This window comes from Rhinopithecus roxellana, chromosome 12 (genome assembly GCF_007565055.1).
Source record: "Rhinopithecus roxellana isolate Shanxi Qingling chromosome 12, ASM756505v1, whole genome shotgun sequence".
NCBI classification, from domain to species: domain Eukaryota; kingdom Metazoa; phylum Chordata; class Mammalia; order Primates; family Cercopithecidae; genus Rhinopithecus; species Rhinopithecus roxellana.
In genome coordinates this window covers 135,626,556-135,645,949 of record NC_044560.1, presented here as the reverse complement: position 1 = coordinate 135,645,949, position 19,394 = coordinate 135,626,556, and the positions used below count along the sequence as shown (strand labels likewise).

The window sequence follows — 19,394 nt, the reverse complement described above, 5'->3', positions numbered from 1 at the left end:
GGCAGTAGTATAGTCGCACCAGTCCGGTCCTCAAAAATAACGGGAGGGGTCCTTCTCTGCACTATGGTGCGTTATGATGACGTTCAGCCTCCCGCGGCGTAGGTACCGAAGCTTTTTGCGCATGTCTGGGTAGGTGCTCGTGGCGCGCAGGCGCGTTGACTCCTTCATTGTTCGAGGCCCCAAGGCCGCCGAAGAGGGGCGTGAGCACTTCGGCCGTTCTGCGCAGGCGCTGCGAAGGGCTGGGTCTCTGCGGTCTCGCTTCCAAGACACACCCCCTTGGAAGAGGGAGTGACGTCAGGTTAAAGCTACTGGGACGCATCCCGGCATCTCTAAATCACTGCGCCCTGGCCTCTTCGGCCTGCGTCCGCTGCGGCCCAGGGGTCGGGCTTCTCAGCTGCTGAGCCACCGCCACCGACTGCGCTCTCCCGTGGGTCGGCTTTTTGCTCGGTTGGTGATGTGGACGGGGGAAGGGGAAGGTTAAAAATAACAATGTGTCCAAGGGGGGAGGGACTGGAAGCCAGATTTCTGAGGTTTTATTTTTATTTATTTATTTTTGAGAGAGTGCCTTGCTCTGTCGCCTGGGCTGGAGTGCGATGGTGTGATCACTGCCCACTGCAGCCTCCAACTCCTGGGCTCAAGCGATCCTCCCGCCGCGGCCTTCCGAGTAGCTGGGGCTACCGGCGCACGCCACCATGGCCCGGCTAAATTTTATTTTTTGTAGAGACGGAGACTCTACCAGAGTCCCACATGTTGACCAAGCTGGTTTCGAATTCCTGGCCTCAAGCGATCCTCCCGCCTCGGCCTCCCAAAGCACTGGGATTTAAGGCATGAGCCACCGCGCCTGATTTCAGAGTTTTTGAAGCAGAAAGGGAAACGTTTCCATCTAGAAAGAGGGCGGACAGACAGGACGCCTGGAATCCCTGGGGAATAGGGTCTGGGCTCTGGATTTTTTAGGTCCTGGAGAGTGACACTCAAGAACCGAAGGGGACCGGGGGGAGGACTGAGGCCTGGGTTCCGAGTGGGGCGGCTAGGAAAGGAAAAGGCTAGGTGCTCCCTGACCCAGGTCTTCTCCACCCGTTGCTTTCCAGCCATGCCTCCGCCGCAGGGTGACGTGACCGCCTTGTTCCTGGGGCCTCCTGGCTTGGGGAAGTCCGCGCTGATCGCATCGCTGTGCGACAAGGATGTGGAGACGCTCGAGGCCCCCGAGGGACGGCCGGACTCCGGGGTCCCCAGCCTAAGAGCTGCGGGCCCAGGCCTTTTTCTGGGCGAGCTGAGCTGCCCACCCGCGGCGCCGGGGCCCTGGGCGGCGGAAGCCAACGTGCTGGTACTGGTGCTGCCCGGACCCGAGGGGAACGGGGAACCCTTGGCTGCAGCCCTGGGAGAGGCAGCGCGGGCCGCTCTGGCCCGAGGGACCCCGCTGCTGGCTGTGCGGAACCTCCGTCCTGGGGATTCACAGACTGCAGCCCAGGCCCGTGATCAGACAGCAGCTCTGCTGAACAGCGCGGGGTTGGGAGCTGCGGATCTGTTTGTGCTACCGGCGAACTGCGGCAGCAGCGATGGTTGCGAGGAGCTAGAGCGCCTCCGGGCGGCGCTGCAGAACCAGGCAGAAGCGCTGCGGAGGTGAGTGCTTTCTGGCTTGGTTCCTTAGTTGAGACCCTACACACCTAGGTCCTATTTGAGGTCCATGAGATCCCTCCCCCAGTGAGTTTGGGGCAAGGCTTAGCTCTATTATTATTATTTTTTTCCCGGAGGTTCAGGGTCTCCTTACGTTGACTAGGTTGAATTTGAACTCCTGGCCTTAAGCAATACTCCCACCTCAGCTTCCCAAAGTGCTAGGATTACAGGCGTGAACCCCCACACCCGGCCTTTTTTTTTTGAGACAGGGTCTCACTCTGTCGCCCAGGCTGGAGTGCAGTGCCATGATCCTAGCTCACTGAGGGCCTCCACCTCCTGGACTCAAATGATTCTCCTGCCTCAGCCTCCAGAGTAGCTAATAGGACAGGCTGCAAAACAGGATCTCACTGTTTCCCCAGGCTGGTCTTAAATTCCTGGCCTCAAGCCATGCCCCCACCCAGGCTTCCCAAAGCCCTAGGATTAAAAGGGAAAATCTTAACACTTTATCTGCTGGGGCCCTGAGGCTCCTTTTTCTAGGCCCTGCCCCAAGCAAGGTGATCCGCCTTCCTTGGCCTCCCAAAGTGCTGGGATTATGGGCGTGAGACATTCTGCCCAGCCCCCTGGAAGATTTTACCTGACAACTCTAATCCTTGAGCCCTCCCCACCATCAGTTTGGTTTTCAAGTGACCTAAAGCCACCCCAGCAATGAGCTTTATTATCTTGGGGCATCCTCATCCACCTCCTTTCTCCAGCTCCCTCTCATTTCTATGCCCACTTGCTGGCTACCTCCTGAATTTGCTCTACCACCTGCCAGCCTCCTCATTTTACAGACTTTAAAATGAGGCTCAGAGAGGGACAGCCCCTTGTCCCAGTACACTATCATCTTTTTTCCTTAGCTTCACCTGGCAGGGAGTCACCTTAGCCACTCCCCCTTGGTAAGAACTAGTAGATGAAATTTCTCCCCTCACTGACCCTCCTTAGGCCCAGCCTCTGAAAAGAGTGCCTTGGCGACCTTGTCTGTCTCAAATAGTGCTGGACTTGTGTTCAGGCCACAATACAGTTGGATTCTTTGTTCTAGGCCCCACCCTCTGTGAACTTTGTCCCACCCAGCACAGCCGACCCTTGGAAAAGCCCCGCCCCCAAACACTGTATTCCATGGAAGTCTTATCCCAATCCCCATTTTAGGCTAGGGTGGGAAACCTGACCTTAAGTCCACCCGTCCGATAATCAAGACTCCATTATTGCTTGAAGCCCCGCCCATATCATCATGGCCCCTCCCCATCTGGTTTCTATTTGCCTGTGCCATCAGTCTGGCCCTTCCCTTTCCTATCCCTGCCCCATTCTGGGATCATTAGGAAAGCTCCGCCCTTGTCATTCATAGCCCAGTCCATGTCACCCAGCCCCTCTTCTGCCTTTGACCCTGACCCTTCTTGTCCCCACAGGCTCCTGCCCCCGGCCCAGGATGGCTTCGAGGTGCTGGGTGCAGCAGAGCTGGAGGCTGTGCGTGAGGCCTTTGAGACCGGCGGCCTGGAGGCTGCGCTGTCGTGGGTGCGCTCAGGCCTGGAGCGCCTGGGCAGTGCACGGCTAGACCTGGCCGTGGCCGGCAAGGCTGACGTGGGCCTTGTGGTGGACATGCTGCTTGGATTGGATCCTGGCGACCCAGGTGCTGCGCCTGCTTCGGTGCCCACGGGGCCCACTCCCTTCCCGGCTCCAGAGCGCCCGAATGTGGTGCTCTGGACTGTACCTCTGGGCCCCACGGGCACTGCCACCACCGCGGCCGCAGCCTCTCACCCAACGCACTACGACGCCCTCATCCTCGTCACCCCTGGGGCCCCCACTGAGAAGGACTGGGCCCAGGTCCAGGCCTTGGTGCTACCAGATGCGCCTCTTGTCTGCGTGCGCACAGACGGTGAGGGCGAGGATCCGGAGTGTCTGGGAGAAGGCAAGATGGAGAAACCCAACGGCGAGAGCTTAAAGAACGCAGGCGGAGGGGGATTGGAGAATGCACTCAGTAAGGGAAGGGAGAAATGTAGCGCTGGATCGCAGAAAGCAGGCAGCGGGGAAGGTCCTGGGAAAGCTGGCAGCGAGGGTTTGCAGCAGGTTGTCGGCATGAAGAAATCAGGTGGTGGCGACTCAGAGCGGGCCGCCGTGTTAAGCCCGGAGGACGAGACGTGGGAGGTGTTGGAGGAGGCACCGCCGCCAGTGTTCCCCCTACGGCCTGGTGGACTCCCAGGGCTATGCGAATGGCTGCGGCGAGCGCTCCCCCCAGCCCAGGCAGGGGCGCTGCTGCTGGCACTGCCACCAGCATCTCCCAGCGCTGCCCGAACCAAGGCTGCAGCGTTGCGAGCCGGGGCGTGGAGGCCAGCTCTGCTGGCTAGTCTGGCAGCGGCGGCGGCACCACTCCCAGGGCTGGGCTGGGCATGCGACGTGGCACTTCTGCGGGGTCAGCTGGCGGAGTGGCGACGGGGCCTGGGACTGGAACCCGCGGCACTGGCTCGACGTGAGCGTGCCCTGGGCCTGGCTCCTGGGGAGCTGGCAGCGCGCGCTCATTTCCCAGGCCCGGTGACGCGCGCCGAGGTCGAAGCAAGGCTGGGCGCCTGGGCGGGCGAGGGCACTGCTGGGGGTGCAGCACTGGGTGCTCTCTCCTTCCTGTGGCCTGCGGGTGGCGCAGCGGCGACAGGTGGCCTGGGCTACCGAGCGGCTCACGGCGTACTGCTGCAGGCTCTGGATGAGATGCGGGCTGATGCTGAGGCTGTGCTGGCACCCCCTGAGCCTGCCCAGTGTGAGGTGGGAGGGGGCTTGAGTGTCCAGACTCTGGCAGGGAATGCCTGGGCTTAATCCTGGGTGCTTGAAATGGATGTGGACTCTGATTTCTAGCTGGGATGTGTGACTTCTCATCACCTGGATTCAAAGAGTCTGGGGGACAGGAATCCTAATTTCTTTTCTTTCTTTTTATTTCTTTCTTTTTTTTTTTTTTTTTTTGAAACGGAGTCTCTTGTTGCCCAGGCTGGAGTGCAATGGCGCGATCTCGGCTCACTGCAACCTCCGCCTCCCAGGTTCAAGCGATCCTCCTGCCTCAGCGTCCCGAGTAGCTGGAATTACAGGTGCCTGCCACCAAGCCTGGCTAATTTTTGTGTTTTTAGTAGCCTGTTGGCCAGGCTGCCCTTGAATTCCTGACCTCAGGCGATCCACCCGCCCAGGCCTCCCAAACTGCTAGGATTACAGGCATGAGCCACCGTGCCCTGCCAGGAATCCTGATTTCTTTGGGAACCATGGTGCATGACATCCAGACCCTTCTGTCCTGAAGGGAGTTGGTGGCCCAGAGTCTAGCAGGGACTATGTCTTTGTCTCCTAGGGAGTAGAAACTGGAGTTACTGGATGTTTAGTCCTCCAGGGGAGGGGAGTAGAAGTCCTGTTTCCTAACTGGTGGGGAGGTGTCCATGACTGGTACCTAAACTCCAGTATAGGGGAGGGAGACCTGAGCGCCCCAGGGAGCTGGAACTCTTGGGCTTTAGAGCCTCAGAGGGAAACAGGGTCTACGTTTCTCTGGGGGAAAAAGCCTGCACACAGGTCCCCAAGGAGCAGTGGGTTTTGAGTCTTGATGGGGTGGCGGAGGCCTCCGGGGTCTCAGACTCCAGGGTTCTAAGATGGCTGTGGACCTTAGTTCCTAATTCTTGGGTAAGGGGAGGTCTGCATCTGGAGGACGGATCAGGGGGCTTGTGGGAGAAAGCTGGAGACTTCTTGATCTCTCCTGGGGAGTGGATGGGTTTCTATAATTGCCCTCCAAAAGTATGTAGGGAGGGTGGTCCTACAAAAATGAGGTGAGGTGGGTAAGAGGTCTGGGCATGGTGGGCTCTAGAAGTAGCCAGGGACCAGGAATGAGGCCTTCTGGGTGTGGAAGGGCAGGAAAGAATACCTCAGAGACAGCTCCTCCAAACCTTGTATTGGGATCCCGGCAACTGGCTCTGTGAGTGTGACTGGGAAGAGATATGACTGCCTTCATCTTCTAGGTGCTGAGCAATTCAGATGATCTCTGGGGAGTCTGTTTCTCTTCTCTTTTCTTTAGGAAAAGAGTCTGTTTCTCTCTTTTTTTGGCCTTGGTTTCTCCTGTCATTTAACTGTAACCTTTTCTGGCCTTGGTGTTTTGTGCAACTTCCTTTTTGGAAGAGCAGCTGTACTGCTGCATTGGTCCAAACACTTCTGTATGGACACCTCAGGTATCCCCAAGAGACTCTGCTTTCTGGTGTACATAGAGGGTACTGCACTGAGCCAGGGGCCCACCAAATGGGTGGCCAGGCATTCGAGACCATGGGAATATGCCAGGAGTGAATGAAGCAAAGGCAGAAACCACAGTGCCTGGAATGTTCTAGGCTGCTAGCCACATGTAGGGGAAAAGCTGCAGGTTACAGAATTCTTCAGTGTCAAAAACGAAGAAGGAGGATCTGAGAATCCAAGTGATAGAATTCCTTTTGTTGTAGACAGAAAGAGCAAAGTCCAGAGAGGGCAGGCTTGAGGCCCTGAGGGTCTGGCCCTTGCTTATTCTCATTCCCTGCCCCTTCCCACTCCTGTCCAGCCTGATAGGCTTTCCTTCTTTTTTTTATTTTTTATTTTTTTGAGATGGAGTCTTGCCCTGTCACACAGCCTGGAGTACAGGGATGTGATCACGGCTCACTTCAATCTCCTGCTCCCAGCTTCAAGCGATTCTCCTGCCTCAGCCTCCCAAGTATCTGAGATGACAAGCATGTGCCACCACACCTGGCTAATTTTTGTAGTTGAGTAGAGAAGGGGTTTCACCCTGTTGGCCAGACTGGTCTCAAACTCCTGACCTCAGGTGATCTACCCGCCTCAGCCTCCCAAAGTGCTGGGATTACACGTGTGAGCCATCATGCCCACCTGACTTTCTTTCTGATGCCTGAGTGGCCACCTTGAGTCCTGCCTGGGGACCCTTGCACCTGCTGTTCTCTTTCCTTCAAGGCCCTATTCACAACTTCCTGTTCTACTCTCAAGCCTTCCTGTTCAGTCAGATCTCAGCTCACATATCCCCTCAGGGAGGCCTTCCCCTCTCTGACCACCCTATCTGAAGTAGCTCACATCCCCCCATTCATTTCGGCCAGTTAAGTTTCCTTGTAGCAATTATTACTGTCAAAAATGATCTTATTTATTTACCTGTTTATTGGCTTTTGACCCATTGCCTGTCCTCTTCTCTGTTGTTCCCCCAGCATCTAGAACAATAGGTGACTGATACAATAGGTGCTTCGTAAATATTTTTTACTATTATTATTATTAATATTATTTTAGAGACAGGGTCTTGCTCTGTTGCCCAGGCTGGAATGCAGTGGGATGATCGTGGCTCAGTGCCACCTCCAACTCCTGGGCTCAAATGATCCTCCCACCTCTGCCTACAGAGTAGCTGGGACTGTAGGTACACAGCACCAAATTTTCTGTAGAGACGGAGTCTAGCTTTGTAGCTCACACTAGTGTTGAACTCCTGGCCTCAAGTGATCCTCCTGCCTTGATGGGATTGCAGGTGTGAGCCACCACACCCAGCCTACATGTTTATTTCATTGATCAGTGTCAGAACTAGGATTGGAATTTCGATTGTTGATCTCTTGCCACAAGATAGGAAAATGGAGCAAGATAAGGAGAAACAAGCATTTAATTGGAGAGAACACCCTTGTCTGAGGTCAGGGGCCTGGGAAGCAAGCACAACTTTGCCACTGTCACTGTGTGTTACTTGGACAGTGCCTTATTTTCCCATCTGTGAAATGGAAAGAGCTGGACAAGAAGCTTCAAGAGTTTTGAGATCCTGTCTCGCTTAGAAGCTGAAGACAAGGGTAACTGATCCAAGGGGAGATACTCAAGGGATGTTACCACTGTCTCCCCCACTGCTGACATAATTTGTCCCATCAAAGTTGAGATATGTACCATGGGGAAGAGCACTTGGTTCTATACTGAATGGCTCCAGGCATTTCCATGAAAGCTCTTTCAACTTTAGGGGAAGAATATTCATCCATATCTGTAATATCCACTACACCTCTTTACCCTCTCATATTAGTGTCTAAGCCCTGCAATCAGGCATGTCAGCCACGTGATGGAATAGGAGAGGTGCAGGGCAGCACTGTCCAGTAGAAGCAAAATGCAAGCCACATATGTCATTTTAAGTTTTCTTTTCTTTTCTTTCCTTTTTTTTTTTTTTCAGATGGAGCTTCACTGTGTCACCCAGGCTGGAGTGCAGTGGCAATATCTCGGCTCACTGCAGCCTCCGCCTCCCAGGTTCAAGTGATTCTCTTGCCTCAGCCTGCTGAGTAGCTGGAATTACAGGCACATGCCACCATCAATTTCATAAAATTCATAGTTGGAGAAGTAGATTCACATATCCAAGTTGTTCCAATTATATAATAGTTTTCCAAAAACTGAGATGGGTGTCAATTTTTTTTTTTTTTTTTTTTGAGATGAAGTCTTGCTCTGTCGCCCAGGCTGGAGTGCAGTGGTGCGATCTCGGCTCACTGCAAGCTCCGCCTCCCGGGTTCACGCCATTCTCCTGCCTCAGCCTCCCGAGTAGCTGGGACTATAGGCGCCCGCCACCACGCCCGGCTAATTTTTTGTATTTTTTAATAGAGACGGGGTTTCACTGTGTTAGCCAGGATGGTCTTGATCTCCTGACCTTGTGATCCGTCCACCTCGGCCTCCCAAAGTGCTGGGATTACAGGTGTGAGCCACTGCGCCTGGCCAAATATCAATGTTTTTTAAGTAGAGATGCGAGTCTTGTTACGTTGACCAAGCTGGTGGGTGTTTTTGTTTTGTTTTGTTTGTTTTGTTTTGTTTTGAGACAGAGTCTCACTTTGTCACCCAGGCTGGAGTGCAGTGGGCATGACCTTGGCTCACTGCAACCTCTGCCTCCCAGGTTCAACTGATTCTCTTGCATCAGCCTCCTGAGTAGCTGGGACTACAGGTGTGTGCCACCATGCCTGGCTAATTTTGACATTTTTCTTAGAGATGGGATTTCACCACTTTGGCCATGCTCATCTTGAACTCCTGACCTCAGTCGATCCACCCACCTCAGCCTCCTGAAGTGCTAGGATTACATACGTAAGCCACCACGCCCGCCACCAATCTGGTTTTGAACCCCTGGCCTCAAGTGATCCTCCCACCTCAGCCTTCCAAAGTGCTGGTATTACAGGCATGGGTGACCACACCTGGCCTCAGCTGTTCAATTAAGAGTAAATAAAACTTAAAATTCTATGTTTCGTTGGCAGTAGTGCAACATTAATACTGAGTAGCCACATGTGGTTAGTGGCTACAGTATTGGACAGTGCAGGTACAGAATACTTCCATCAACATAGAAAATTCTATCAATCTAGCTCTAGGGGCAGATAGTCCTTCTACTGACTTGGGCAAGTCACTCCACAAATGGCATCTACCTCACATGGTTATGGTGAGAATTCAGCGTGTGTATGTATATGCATGCATACAACATGCATACACACACATAACAGTGCATCCTTTCCTAAAAAGCCAACACAGGGCGCTCAAACATGAGTGCCACCCACCCCTGGGCAGCACCAAGATGGCTCCAGTCCGGGCGCCTTTGTCTCACCCCCATGCCTTTGCTTGGAGTGTGCTTCTCATTTTTCTGCCACTTTGACTCTGTCTCTGATTTGGTCCCCTCTGACATCACTGCTATATGCTTTGCTGCTCTCAATTTCCTCTGCCCTCATGCCAGCAGGAGTCATGCCAGAGATCATATCTGAGAAAGCAAGACAATTTTGTGTGTGTGTCTGTGCCCATAGAGGAGTGCTGGTTGTGTTGATATAGTTGTAGATTGGTTGTGTTTACATCGTTGTATATATTGACATGCTTGAGTATTATGACTTATTTTGGGGGTGGTCGCCTTTTAAATCATGACTTTCGATGGGATTGAATTTTAGTCTTTGTGAAGGCATAAGGTTGTTGATAGGCATCTGTCTCTGGGAGCATCCAAGGAGAAAAGACTAAGACTCCCTTGTAGACAGATCACTGGCCACCATTGGAGTGTGTCTGCATGGCACCACAGGGCTGGAAGACCCTTGGAGGCAGGAATTCAAGGAAATGTATGATGAATTTTGGCATTGCCATCAGAAGCAGAACAGGCATGGAAAACGGGTGAGTGGACGAGACAACCTCATCACCACAGCAGAGTTCCATACATTCCTGAATAATGATGGAGGGATTTGTGTCCACTGCAGTGGGGAACCATGAAGGACACATCAAGGGTGTGGTTGGCCTATGGTGCTCTTTGGAGGAATGAATAAAAATGAATAGAATCCTATTGCGTGTCTGTTCTTTTGGAGTTTGAGGGAGAAGAAAGATCCTTGAGATTTTGACTGGGCTGGAAACCTAGACTCCAGCATCTGGGCATAGGAGGGATGGTGGGGAATCTGTTGGGAAAAGACTGGGCTGTGATCAAGAGAATTTATCAGTATCTGAGTTTTGCCACCTTGGAAGGAGTGCAGGCAGACTTACTGTTTAAACATTGGAAGCTTATGATGGTAAAGCGCCTGAGCTCTGGAGCCAGCTGTACCCATTAATGACCCCAATTGGGCCAGCCTTTCTGTAGCCATGCCCTTGGATTGTTGCTCTCCTTCTAGACTTGACTATGTGGTTTGCTTCAGCCACTAGAACAATAGCAAACATGATTCAAGCAGAGGCTTGAAAAGTACCTATGTAGCCGGGTGCGGTGGCTCACACCTGTAATCCCAGCACTTTGGGAGGCCAAGGCGGGTGGATCACAAGGTCAGGAGATCAAGACCATCCTGGCTAACACAGTGAAACCCTGTCTCTACTAAAAATGCAAAAAATTAGCCGGGTGTGGTGGTGCACACCTGTAGTCCCAGCTGCTCGGGAGGCTGAGGCAGGGAATAGCTTGAACCTGGAAGGTGGAGGTTGCAGTGAGCTGAGACTTCATCTCAAAAAAAAAAAAAAAAGTGCTTATGCACTGGGACTTCCTCTTTTGCTCCCCTTGGTACCCCTACCACCACTGCCACATCCAAACCCCTGGCTGGCTGAGCATGGTGGCTTATACCCATAATCCTAGCACTTAGGGAGGCAAAGGGAAGAATTTCATGATCCCAGGAGATCGAGACCAGCCTGGGCAACATGGCAAGACCCCCATCTCTACAAAAAAGCAACTACAACAAAATTAGCCAGATGTGGTGGTATGCGCCTGTGTCCCAGCTACATGGGGGAGGCTGAGGCAAGCAGATTGTTTGAGCCCAGTCGAGCCTGAAGTGAGCTACGATGGCTCCACTGCACTCCAGCCTGGGTGACAGAGCAAGACAATGTCTAAAAAAATAAAAAGAAGGAAAGAAAAAGAAAAGACCTGGACTAACCTGCTGGGTAATAAAGAGAAAAGAGACACATGGCCCAGTCATCCTTGATCCCCACCACCCATAGCCAACCAACCTCTGAAACAGAGCTCCCTGGCTGATAGGCAGCTGAACCCAGCTGAGACCAGCAAAACAACTGCCCAGCTGATCCCAGACCAAGTAGCAACCCAGAGAATCATCAACTAAATAGGTGATTGTTCTAAACCACTAAATTTTGGAGTGGTTTGTTATGTAGCAAAAGCAATTAATACAGATTTGTTCTCTGTGTGTGTGATGTGGTCTCTTTCTCCCCAACAACATGACTCAGTGATTAAAATCTTAAACTCGGCCACTTTTTAGCTGTGGGACCTCCAATGTGACAGCCCTCTGAGCCTCCGATGTCTCCTGAAAACAGGGATGCGAATAATAGTGCCTATCACATACAGTAGTGAAAATAAAATGAAAAACAGCTTCTGAGGGGTCATGATGGTCATTTGTGCTATTAATGAAACATGTCCAGTTCTCTGCCTTCTGACCTTGGGGCAGGATCTCACTTCCTGGTCCCCATGTGGCTAGGTGGGCCATGTGACTAGCTCCATCCAGTGACTTGTATTAAGTCACTTCTGGGTCACAGCGTGTGATTACCCATGGTAGACTTCCCGTGACACAGAAATTGGCCACGTTCAAGTTGGTGGATGCTTTATGTATTTATTTAAGACAGGGTCTCTGTCATCCAGGCTGGAGTGCAGTGGCAAGATCTCAGCTCACTGCAGCCTCCACCTCCCAGATTCAAGCAATCCTCCCGCCTCAGCCTCCCAGGTAGCTGGGACTACAGGGGTGCACCACCATGCCTGGCTTTTTTTTTTTTTTTTTTTTTTTTTGTATTTTTGTAGAGACAGGGTTTCGCCATGTTGCCCAGATGGGTCTCAAACTCCTGGGCTCAAGTGGTCCTCCTGCCTCGGCCTCCCAAAGTGCTGGGATGACAGGCGTGAGCCATCACGCCCTGCCAGTGGCTGATTTATGACTATGATGAGCAGAACACCCTCTGGATAGTGCTAGGGTGAAGGAAAAGTTAACCTTTTGAGAATGGGCAGTCATTCAGCAAATATCCACTCCTCTCCCTTCCACTGGAGGGGAGTATATTGCCCCGCTCCGCTGATGGGTTTGACCATTTGATTTACTTAATGGAATATTAGCAGACCTAACCTTAGCAAGAGCCTTAAATGCCCTTGGCTTTTGTGCTCCCGTGATGTGCCATAAGAACATTTGCCAGGGAGCTGCTGATCCCAGAAAATTGTGGAATCTCATGGAAGTGACCTGAATCCTCCCAAACTGGAACCAAAGCAGCCATCCCACAAACCCTTAGAAGAATGCTTGTTGGTGTAAGTCTCAGTTTTCATGTTGGGAGGCCTAGGTGGGTGGATCACTTGAACCCAGGAGTCTGAGACCAGCCTGGGTAACATGGAGAAACCCTGTCTCTACAGAAAAAAAAAAAAAAAAATACAGGAAATAGCTGGGCGTGGTGGCACATGCCTATAGTCGCTGCTACTAGGGAGGCTGAGTGGGGAGGATCCATTGAGCCCATGAGGTTGAGGCTGCAGTAAACGGTGATGGTTTCACTGCACTCCAGCCTGGGAGACAGAGTGAGATACTCTTCTCAAAAAAAAAAAAAAAGAAGTCTCAGTTTTAGGATGATTTGTTATACAGCATTACTACAGTGTTAGTTAATACAACTTTGTTGTTTTAAACCACTGAGATCAGGGACTTGTTTTGTTACTGTAACATCATCTAGTCTGTCCCAATTGATGTCAATGTTTAGCACCTGTCAACTAATGGCCACTCAGTAAGTGGCAGCTATTATGATGATTACTGTTTACTCAGGCATACATTGTCTTTAGAATCCACATGGTCTTAAAGGTGCTAGGCATTGCACTAGGCACTTTTTAAATTGTCTTTCATTTGACTCTTACAACAACCTTGAGGTTATAACTATTAATATCACATTTTGCAGACATGAACATTGAGGCAAAAAGAGGAAGCAGTTAATTGAGAGAGATAATCATGGACTCTGAAGTATACCAGACTTGGGTTCAAATCAAGGTTCTGATCCTCCCTAGTTGTTTGACCGAAGGCAAATGACACCCACAATCTATGCCTCAGTTTGTTCATCTGTAGAGTGGGGATAATAATATCAACCTCACAGAGTTGTTATGATCATGAAATGAGGTATAGCATGGAAAACACAGCACAGGGACCTGGCAAAGAGTAATTCCTTCATAAAAGGCAGGGCCGCCAGGTATGGTGACTCACACCTTGTCCTCCCAGCACTTTGGGAGGCCAAGGATCGCTTGAGCCCAGGAGTTCAAGACCAGCCTGGGAAACGTAGTGAAACCCTGTTGCTACAAAAAATAAAAAATTAGCAGGGCGTGGTGGTGCACGCTTGTAGTCCCAGCTACTAGGGAGACTGAGGTGGGAGAATCACCGGGCATGGTGGTGCATGCCTGTAGTCCCAGCTACTAGGGAGGCTGAGGTGGGAGAATCACTTGAGCCCAGGAGGTTGAGGCCGCAGTGAGCTTTGAATGTACCACTGAACTACAGCCTGGGTGACAGAGTAAGACCCTGTCTGAAAAAAAAAAGAAAGAAAGAAGGCAGGGCCTTCTCTCTCCCTCAAAAGGAGGGGATTTAAAATGAGGATTGAGACCCCCTATTTCCTGCATTCTATCTCCTCAAGATACATCACATCACAAGGACTCAGGCTCACTCTATTAACTTCTTTATAGGCACACGGGGAGTTACAGGCTGAGGACAAATGGGGACTTCACACCACGTATATCTTCCTCGGTTCAGATAGCTTTCCAGGGGGAGTGAGTGCACTCTGTATGGTGGAGGAAGAGGACATGGGTGCCTGTGGGCAGTTCAGCACCAGGCTTGGCGAAGCACATACTCTCTGTAGCACAGCCCCGCATGGCAAATCTGGGTTTGAAGATACCTGAAAGGGAGATTTCAGACTGGAATCAGGGACCTCAGCCCCTTCTTCCTCATAATCCCAGAACACATCCTCACCCACTTCTCTGGAACCCTCTCCTCCCATGGAACCTAGAAGTTTGGGCCTCTAGTTCTGTTTCCTTCTGGAGAGATCCAGGCACCACTCACCAGCCTGCACGTGTCCAGATAAGGAGACGCAGTGGTTTTCCTGACCAGTACAGCGGGCCATGGGCCCCATGCATTTGTCCCTGAAGGTTGCAGTGCAGGCAGGGCACATCAGGCCATTCTCAGTACGATCGGTCAAGGGAACTGAAGATGAGGATGAAGTGTAAGGTGAATTAGGGATGTTTAAACTGTCCCCCCAACCTCCCAACAACCCGGGGAACACCACGGTTGCTAACAGACACTGCATTTTACAGGTAAGGAAACAGGCTCAGAGCCGGCAAGTGGCTACAGCAAAGGTCAGTGGAGAGCCAGAGCACACACCACACACCACGGGCTCTTACCAGACAAAAAGGCACTGTTGCAGCCGTCGCTCTGGCAGCAGAAGGATCTGGTTACCATGTAGTCCTTGGGGCCCATGGTGGTGGATACAACGCCGGAGTAGCAGTCCTGGGACCTGATGCAACCCTTGTAGGTGTGCACCCACTCCTTGCCCTCTGTGGGATGGGGACAGGCGGTATGGTGCTGGCTGACCACTCCCTGGCCTCAACCCCTGCCTCAAGGTCTCGCCTAACCCTAGGCCTCCCCAACCCCACAACTTCCTGGGGTGGTCTCTTTTTTGTTTTTCTTTCTTTTTTTAGACGGAGTCACCCAGGCTGGAGTGCAATGGAGCGATCTCACTCACTGCAACCTCCACCTCCCGAGTAGCTGCGATCACAGGCGACCGCCACCATGCCCAGCTATTTTTTTGTATTTTTAGTAGAGACAGGGTTTCACCATGTTGGCCAGGCTAGTCTCGAACTCCTGACCTCAGGTGATCCGCCTGCCTGGGCCTCACAAAGTGCTGGGATTACAGGCAGGAGCCATTGCGCCTGCCTGGCCAGGGTGGTCTCTTTCAAGCCCCCTAGAGCCATGCGGCCTAATCTGTCTGATGCATGGCCTGGAGTGGTTTCTTAGGTAGCCCTCCCTCCTGCTGCCAGAGCCCCTAGTCGCCCTTTGGTGGTCTCTTCCAGCTCCCCATTGCCAACCTCAGCCTGCCGGATGTGGTCCCTTCCACCCGACCCCACCCACGGCCACCCATCTCTCCCTGTCCTGCCAGGATTGCTCTATTTCAGGCCGCCTATGGCCACCCCCATGCCTTCATGAAATGGTCTCTTCCAGCCTCCACAACTCCCCACCAACCCCCGCCCACCCCGTAGTCTCTTCCAATGAACCCCAGTCCCAGCAACAGGCATCCTCCTCTCTCAGATCCTGCCATGGTCACTCCTCAGACCTCCCATCGAGGGTCTCTTGCTGCCCCTCTTAGCTATTTTCAGGTCTATGTTAAGGTGGGTTCTTCCAGCCTCCCCGGCCTTCCCCCTCCCCACCATGTGGTGGTCTCTTCCTACCCAATTCACTGGTTCCCCCTTTACCCCATCAAGGGGTCCCCCAGCTCCCTCTCCTCCCTTCCCCAGGGTGCGTTTCCTCTTCTATGTCGGGATGGGGAGGTCTCTTCAAGCCTTTCAGGTCGTTCCCTAACCCACTAACGCTGGCTGGGTGATCTTCTATCTCACTTTCCTTTCACAGCCCCTCCCGACCAGTGGTTTCTCCCTGCACCCGAAGTCACCTTCATTCCCTCACCAGGCCTCACCTTCTCTCCTCCTGTGACTAAAAGTCTCTTTCAGCTTTGTATAAACATCCCTGTTCCCCATTGGTCTCTTCCATTGCTCCCTTTCTCCTCCATTCTTTTTCAGGTCTGGGGTGGTCTCTTTCATTTAACTCATGCCCATCTTCTCTCTTCCATTTTATTTTCTGAGACAGGTTTCCCTCTGTCACCCAGGCTGGAGTGCAGTGGTGTGCACTTAGCTTACTGCAGCCTCGATCTGCCAAGCTCAAGTGATCCTCCTGTCTCAGCCTCCCAAGTGGCTGGGACTACAGGCATGTGCCACCATGCACAACTAATTTTTTTCTTTCTTTTTTTTTTTCTGTAGAGATGGGATCTCTTTTTGTTGTCCTGGCTGATCTCAAACTCCTGGGCTTAAGCGATCCTCCCATCTCAACCTCCCAAAGTGTTGGGATTACAGGCGTGAACCACCGTGCCTGGCCTCCCTTTCATTTTGCTCATCCACATCTCCCCCTCCCTGTCTCTGCTTTTCCTCTTTAAGATGATTTGCTCAGCCAGGCATGGTGGCTCACGCCTGTAATCCCAGCACTTTGGGAGGCCAAGGTAGGAGGATCACTTGAGGTCAGGAGTTGGAGACCAGCCTGGCCAACATGGCGAAAACCCGTCTCTACTAAAAAACACAAAAATTAGCCAGGCATGGTGGCACGCACCTGTAATTCCAGCTGCTCAGGAGGCTGAGGCAGGAGAATCACTTTAACCCGGGAAGCAGAGGTTGCAGTGAGCAGAGATCGTGCCACTGCACTTCATCCTGGGTGACAGAGCGGGACTTTGTCTCAAAAAAGAAAAAAAATGGTTTGCTCCATACTTCAAGGTTATCGTCCCTCTCCTGTTTGGGGTGGTCCCTTTTCTGTCTCTCCCACTACTCCAACACTCCAACATCATCTCTCCTCCCTCTGCCAGGAATGACCTCTTCCTTTTTACACTCTCCCACCCCAGCCCAGCCTCTTCCTTCTCTATCCACTCCCCACCATTTCCACCTCCTGCTGGTTAGATTCTTCCCCTCTCACTATTTCTCTGCCCCCCCCCCCGCCCCACAATATCTTTCCTTACCCCTCTTCTGCTTAAGAAAGTCTATTAACTCTCACCCCTCCCCCTGTTTTCCTTCTCTTTAGGACAGTCTGATTTTCAGAATCCCGTGACAATAATGATTTCCATCACACCATTTATTTCTCTTCCCTCCATCTCATGATGGTCTTTCCCTCTTTCCTGGTCTCCACTGATTTCTTCCCATGCTTCCCCATCTTGAGAACCGTGATGATCCCCCCTCAGCATGGTAATCTCTTCCACCCTGAAGGTACACCCCATCTCCCCACCAGGTCCCAGGCCACATCGTCTTACTTGAAGTAGCCTTCCCCACCAGGAGCATGCATGTGTCCTTGTCGCTGCTGCAGGTCCTTATTTGGCCATGGCACCTGCTTCCGGGCGCCTTACATATTTCGCAGCGTAGTGGGCACCCTGCAGTGTAGACAGAAGGCGAGGCTGTAGTCATGGGTGGTGTGGTCTTCGGACCATGACTTTGACTTAGGACTTTTGTGTCCTGAGAGAGGAGGGACCAGCAGCTCCCTGGTTTTTCATGGTCAGGATGTTGACTGCTGCCCAAGGAACTGTCCAGAGTAGGACGAAGAAGCAGTGGTGATGCCAGCAAAGCTGCTTCCAGGGACGGGAAGCGACTCCACCATGAAGCCTGTTTGCCTAATTACATGGCTGGGGATTTTGGATGCCAGGGTCCTCTGAGAAAGCTCAGGGGCAGGGAGGGGTTGTGGTGGAGGTTTCCATGGACTTTTGTGAAACTTCAGGTCCAGCTGGTTCCTGAATGTGGGATTCTCCTCCTTGAAGGTACCACGTAGGTCTTGTAGACAGTGGGAGCTCAGGCAGGGGGCCCTGAGGCTGGGGTCTGCATCCCAGGTCAAGGAGGGAGAGTGAGGACCAGGAGGGCAGAGGACTTGAACTTCTTGGTCATGAGAGAGGGGAAATCTAGGGGCCCAGATACCTGGGTCCTGGGGAAAGTGAGGCTTGCCCAGACTCCTGTGTGCAGGGGAGGAGGGGACTGGGGCCTGAACTTCTTAGTCTAAGGAGAAAGGAAATCTCTCTCCCTCTTTAAAAAAAAATATATTATATTAATTTATTTTTTTGAGATGGAGTTTTGCTCTGTCACCCAGACTGGGGTGTGCAGTGGTGCGATCTTGGCTCACTGCAACCTTTGCCTCCTGGGTTCAAGCAATCCTCCCACCTCAGCCTCCCAAGTAGCTAGGATTACAGGCACCCACCACCACACTCAGCTAACTTTTTTTGTACTTTTAGTAAAGACAGGGTTTTACCATGTTGGCCAGGCTGGTCTCGAACTCCTGACCTCAAGTGATCCACCCGCCTCGGCCTCTTAAAATGCTGGGGTTAGAAGCATGAGACACCGCACCAGACCTTCTCCCTCTTTTAAAAAATTATATTTTTAAAAGATTTCCCTTTCCAGCCATGCTCTCATCTGATTTCCTAGAATTGAGATGTATTTGGGATCCTTCCTGGAGGATGGAGGATTCAGAGCCCACCAAGCCCCTCTCTCAGGGATCCAATCACAGGAGCTTTTCTTTTCTGGGACCCCCAGGCTTTCTCTTCCTTTACCCTTGACCTCTTCCATAAATCTGAATTTCCAGAGTGTCTCCCCATTCACCTTGAGGACTTGCTGAAGGCTCTCTCTCTCTTTCTCTCTCTCTGTCTGGGACCTCTCTCTTCCTGAGGTCCCAGAGAGAGTCCAGGTCCCTTGTCACTTACCAAGACCCAGGAGGGTGCAGAGCAGCACGAAGTCCAGCAGAAGGGTCCCTTGTCTCCTGGAGGGCCTCATGGTGTGTGTATCGGCAGTACCTGGTCCCCAGCTTTTATAGGAAGCTGAGGAGGGGCGGGTCCGTACCCACATTCACCCTGCGGGGAGAAACAGCTGAGGTCAGAACCTAGGGCAGTCCTCTGTGGCCTCCAGGTTGGGAAGGCGGAACCAGAATCCAAAGTGACCTGGGCATCTTGTGCCCAGCCCCCCACCTCCATGGATACCCCAGGAGTCTGGACTTCTAGCCCCCTCTTCCATTAGAACCCAGAAAGTCACTACCCTGATTTCTCACCTTCCCACGGCCCATTTTTGTTTGTTTGTTTGTTTGCTTGAAGACCAAGACGGAGTTGGATCACTTGATTCCCAGTGGCTGCGAGAACTGGGATGCCCTCTCCTTCTCTCTCTTTCCCTCTCCTCCCAAGGAAGCACCCAGTGTGGATAGAGCCCCACCTGGGAGCACCCAGCATGTCCAGGCTGGTCCTGTGGGTGCGGGGTGCCTTGTCTCCCTTCCCTTCTCTTCATGTGCTTGGCTCACACTCCTTGTATGTTTGGGCTGTCTCCAGTTGCGACCCCACCCCGGGCTGCACCCTTGGGTTTCCAAGGGACCAAATGAACAGAGGGGATGCCTGTCAGCAGCCATAGGCGGGCGTAGTAAAAGACTGATGCCCACAGTCTACATATTGGGAAACTGAGGCTTTTGTGGATGAACTCCAGGATAGGGGTGTGTGTGTGGGGGGGGGGGGTTGGGCACATACTTTGCGTTATATTTAGGACGCTGAACCCTTCTCTTTTGGCCTCAGGCATAAGGCTG

General features: G+C 52.4%; 2 protein-coding genes across 5 annotated transcripts; one reads left to right on the top strand and one right to left on the bottom strand.

The window, feature by feature from the left end:
- Positions 1–185: 185 nt before the first annotated feature.
- IRGQ (immunity related GTPase Q) lies at positions 186–4,594 on the top strand. Of its 2 annotated transcripts, none has more exons than XM_030912906.1 (3): positions 186–427; positions 1,089–1,620; positions 3,057–4,594. In XM_030912906.1, the coding sequence occupies exons 2-3, from the start codon at positions 1,091–1,093 to the stop codon at positions 4,450–4,452; spliced, it is 1,926 nt and encodes a 641-aa protein (XP_030768766.1). In that variant the 5' UTR covers positions 186–427; positions 1,089–1,090; the 3' UTR covers positions 4,453–4,594. The 2 variants fall into 2 exon arrangements, with proteins under 2 accessions (XP_030768766.1, XP_010370734.1); XM_010372432.2 differs by having other exon boundaries at positions 186–447.
- A 9,124-nt stretch (positions 4,595–13,718) lies between these two features.
- PINLYP (phospholipase A2 inhibitor and LY6/PLAUR domain containing) lies at positions 13,719–18,999 on the bottom strand. 3 transcript variants are annotated; one of them, XM_010372430.2, is made up of 6 exons: positions 18,876–18,999; positions 18,535–18,681; positions 17,107–17,223; positions 14,450–14,602; positions 14,112–14,252; positions 13,719–13,947 (listed from the first exon to the last, which is right to left on the bottom strand). In XM_010372430.2, the coding sequence occupies exons 2-6, from the start codon at positions 18,674–18,676 to the stop codon at positions 13,802–13,804; spliced, it is 699 nt and encodes a 232-aa protein (XP_010370732.1). In that variant the 5' UTR covers positions 18,677–18,681; positions 18,876–18,999; the 3' UTR covers positions 13,719–13,801. The 3 variants fall into 3 exon arrangements, with proteins under 3 accessions (XP_010370732.1, XP_010370733.1, XP_030768765.1); XM_010372431.2 differs by lacking the exons at positions 17,107–17,223; positions 18,535–18,681; positions 18,876–18,999 and adding an exon at positions 15,211–15,254; XM_030912905.1 differs by lacking the exons at positions 17,107–17,223; positions 18,535–18,681; positions 18,876–18,999 and adding an exon at positions 15,134–15,192.
- Positions 19,000–19,394: the final 395 nt, after the last annotated feature.

Coding starts and splice junctions, on each gene's coding strand:
- IRGQ (XM_030912906.1), top strand. CDS start 1,091: ATGCCTCCGCCGCAGGGTGACGTGACCGCCTTGTTCCTGGGGCCTCCT. Junction 1,621..3,056: donor CAGGCAGAAGCGCTGCGGAG/GTGAGTGCTTTC, acceptor TTGTCCCCACAG/GCTCCTGCCCCCGGCCCAGG.
- PINLYP (XM_010372430.2), bottom strand. CDS start 18,676: ATGTGGGTACGGACCCGCCCCTCCTCAGCTTCCTATAAAAGCTGGGGA. Junction 14,603..17,106: donor GGTGGGGAAGGCTACTTCAA/GTAAGACGATGT, acceptor CCCATCCCACAG/AGGGCAAGGAGTGGGTGCAC. Junction 13,948..14,111: donor ATCTGGACACGTGCAGGCTG/GTGAGTGGTGCC, acceptor TCTCCCTTTCAG/GTATCTTCAAACCCAGATTT.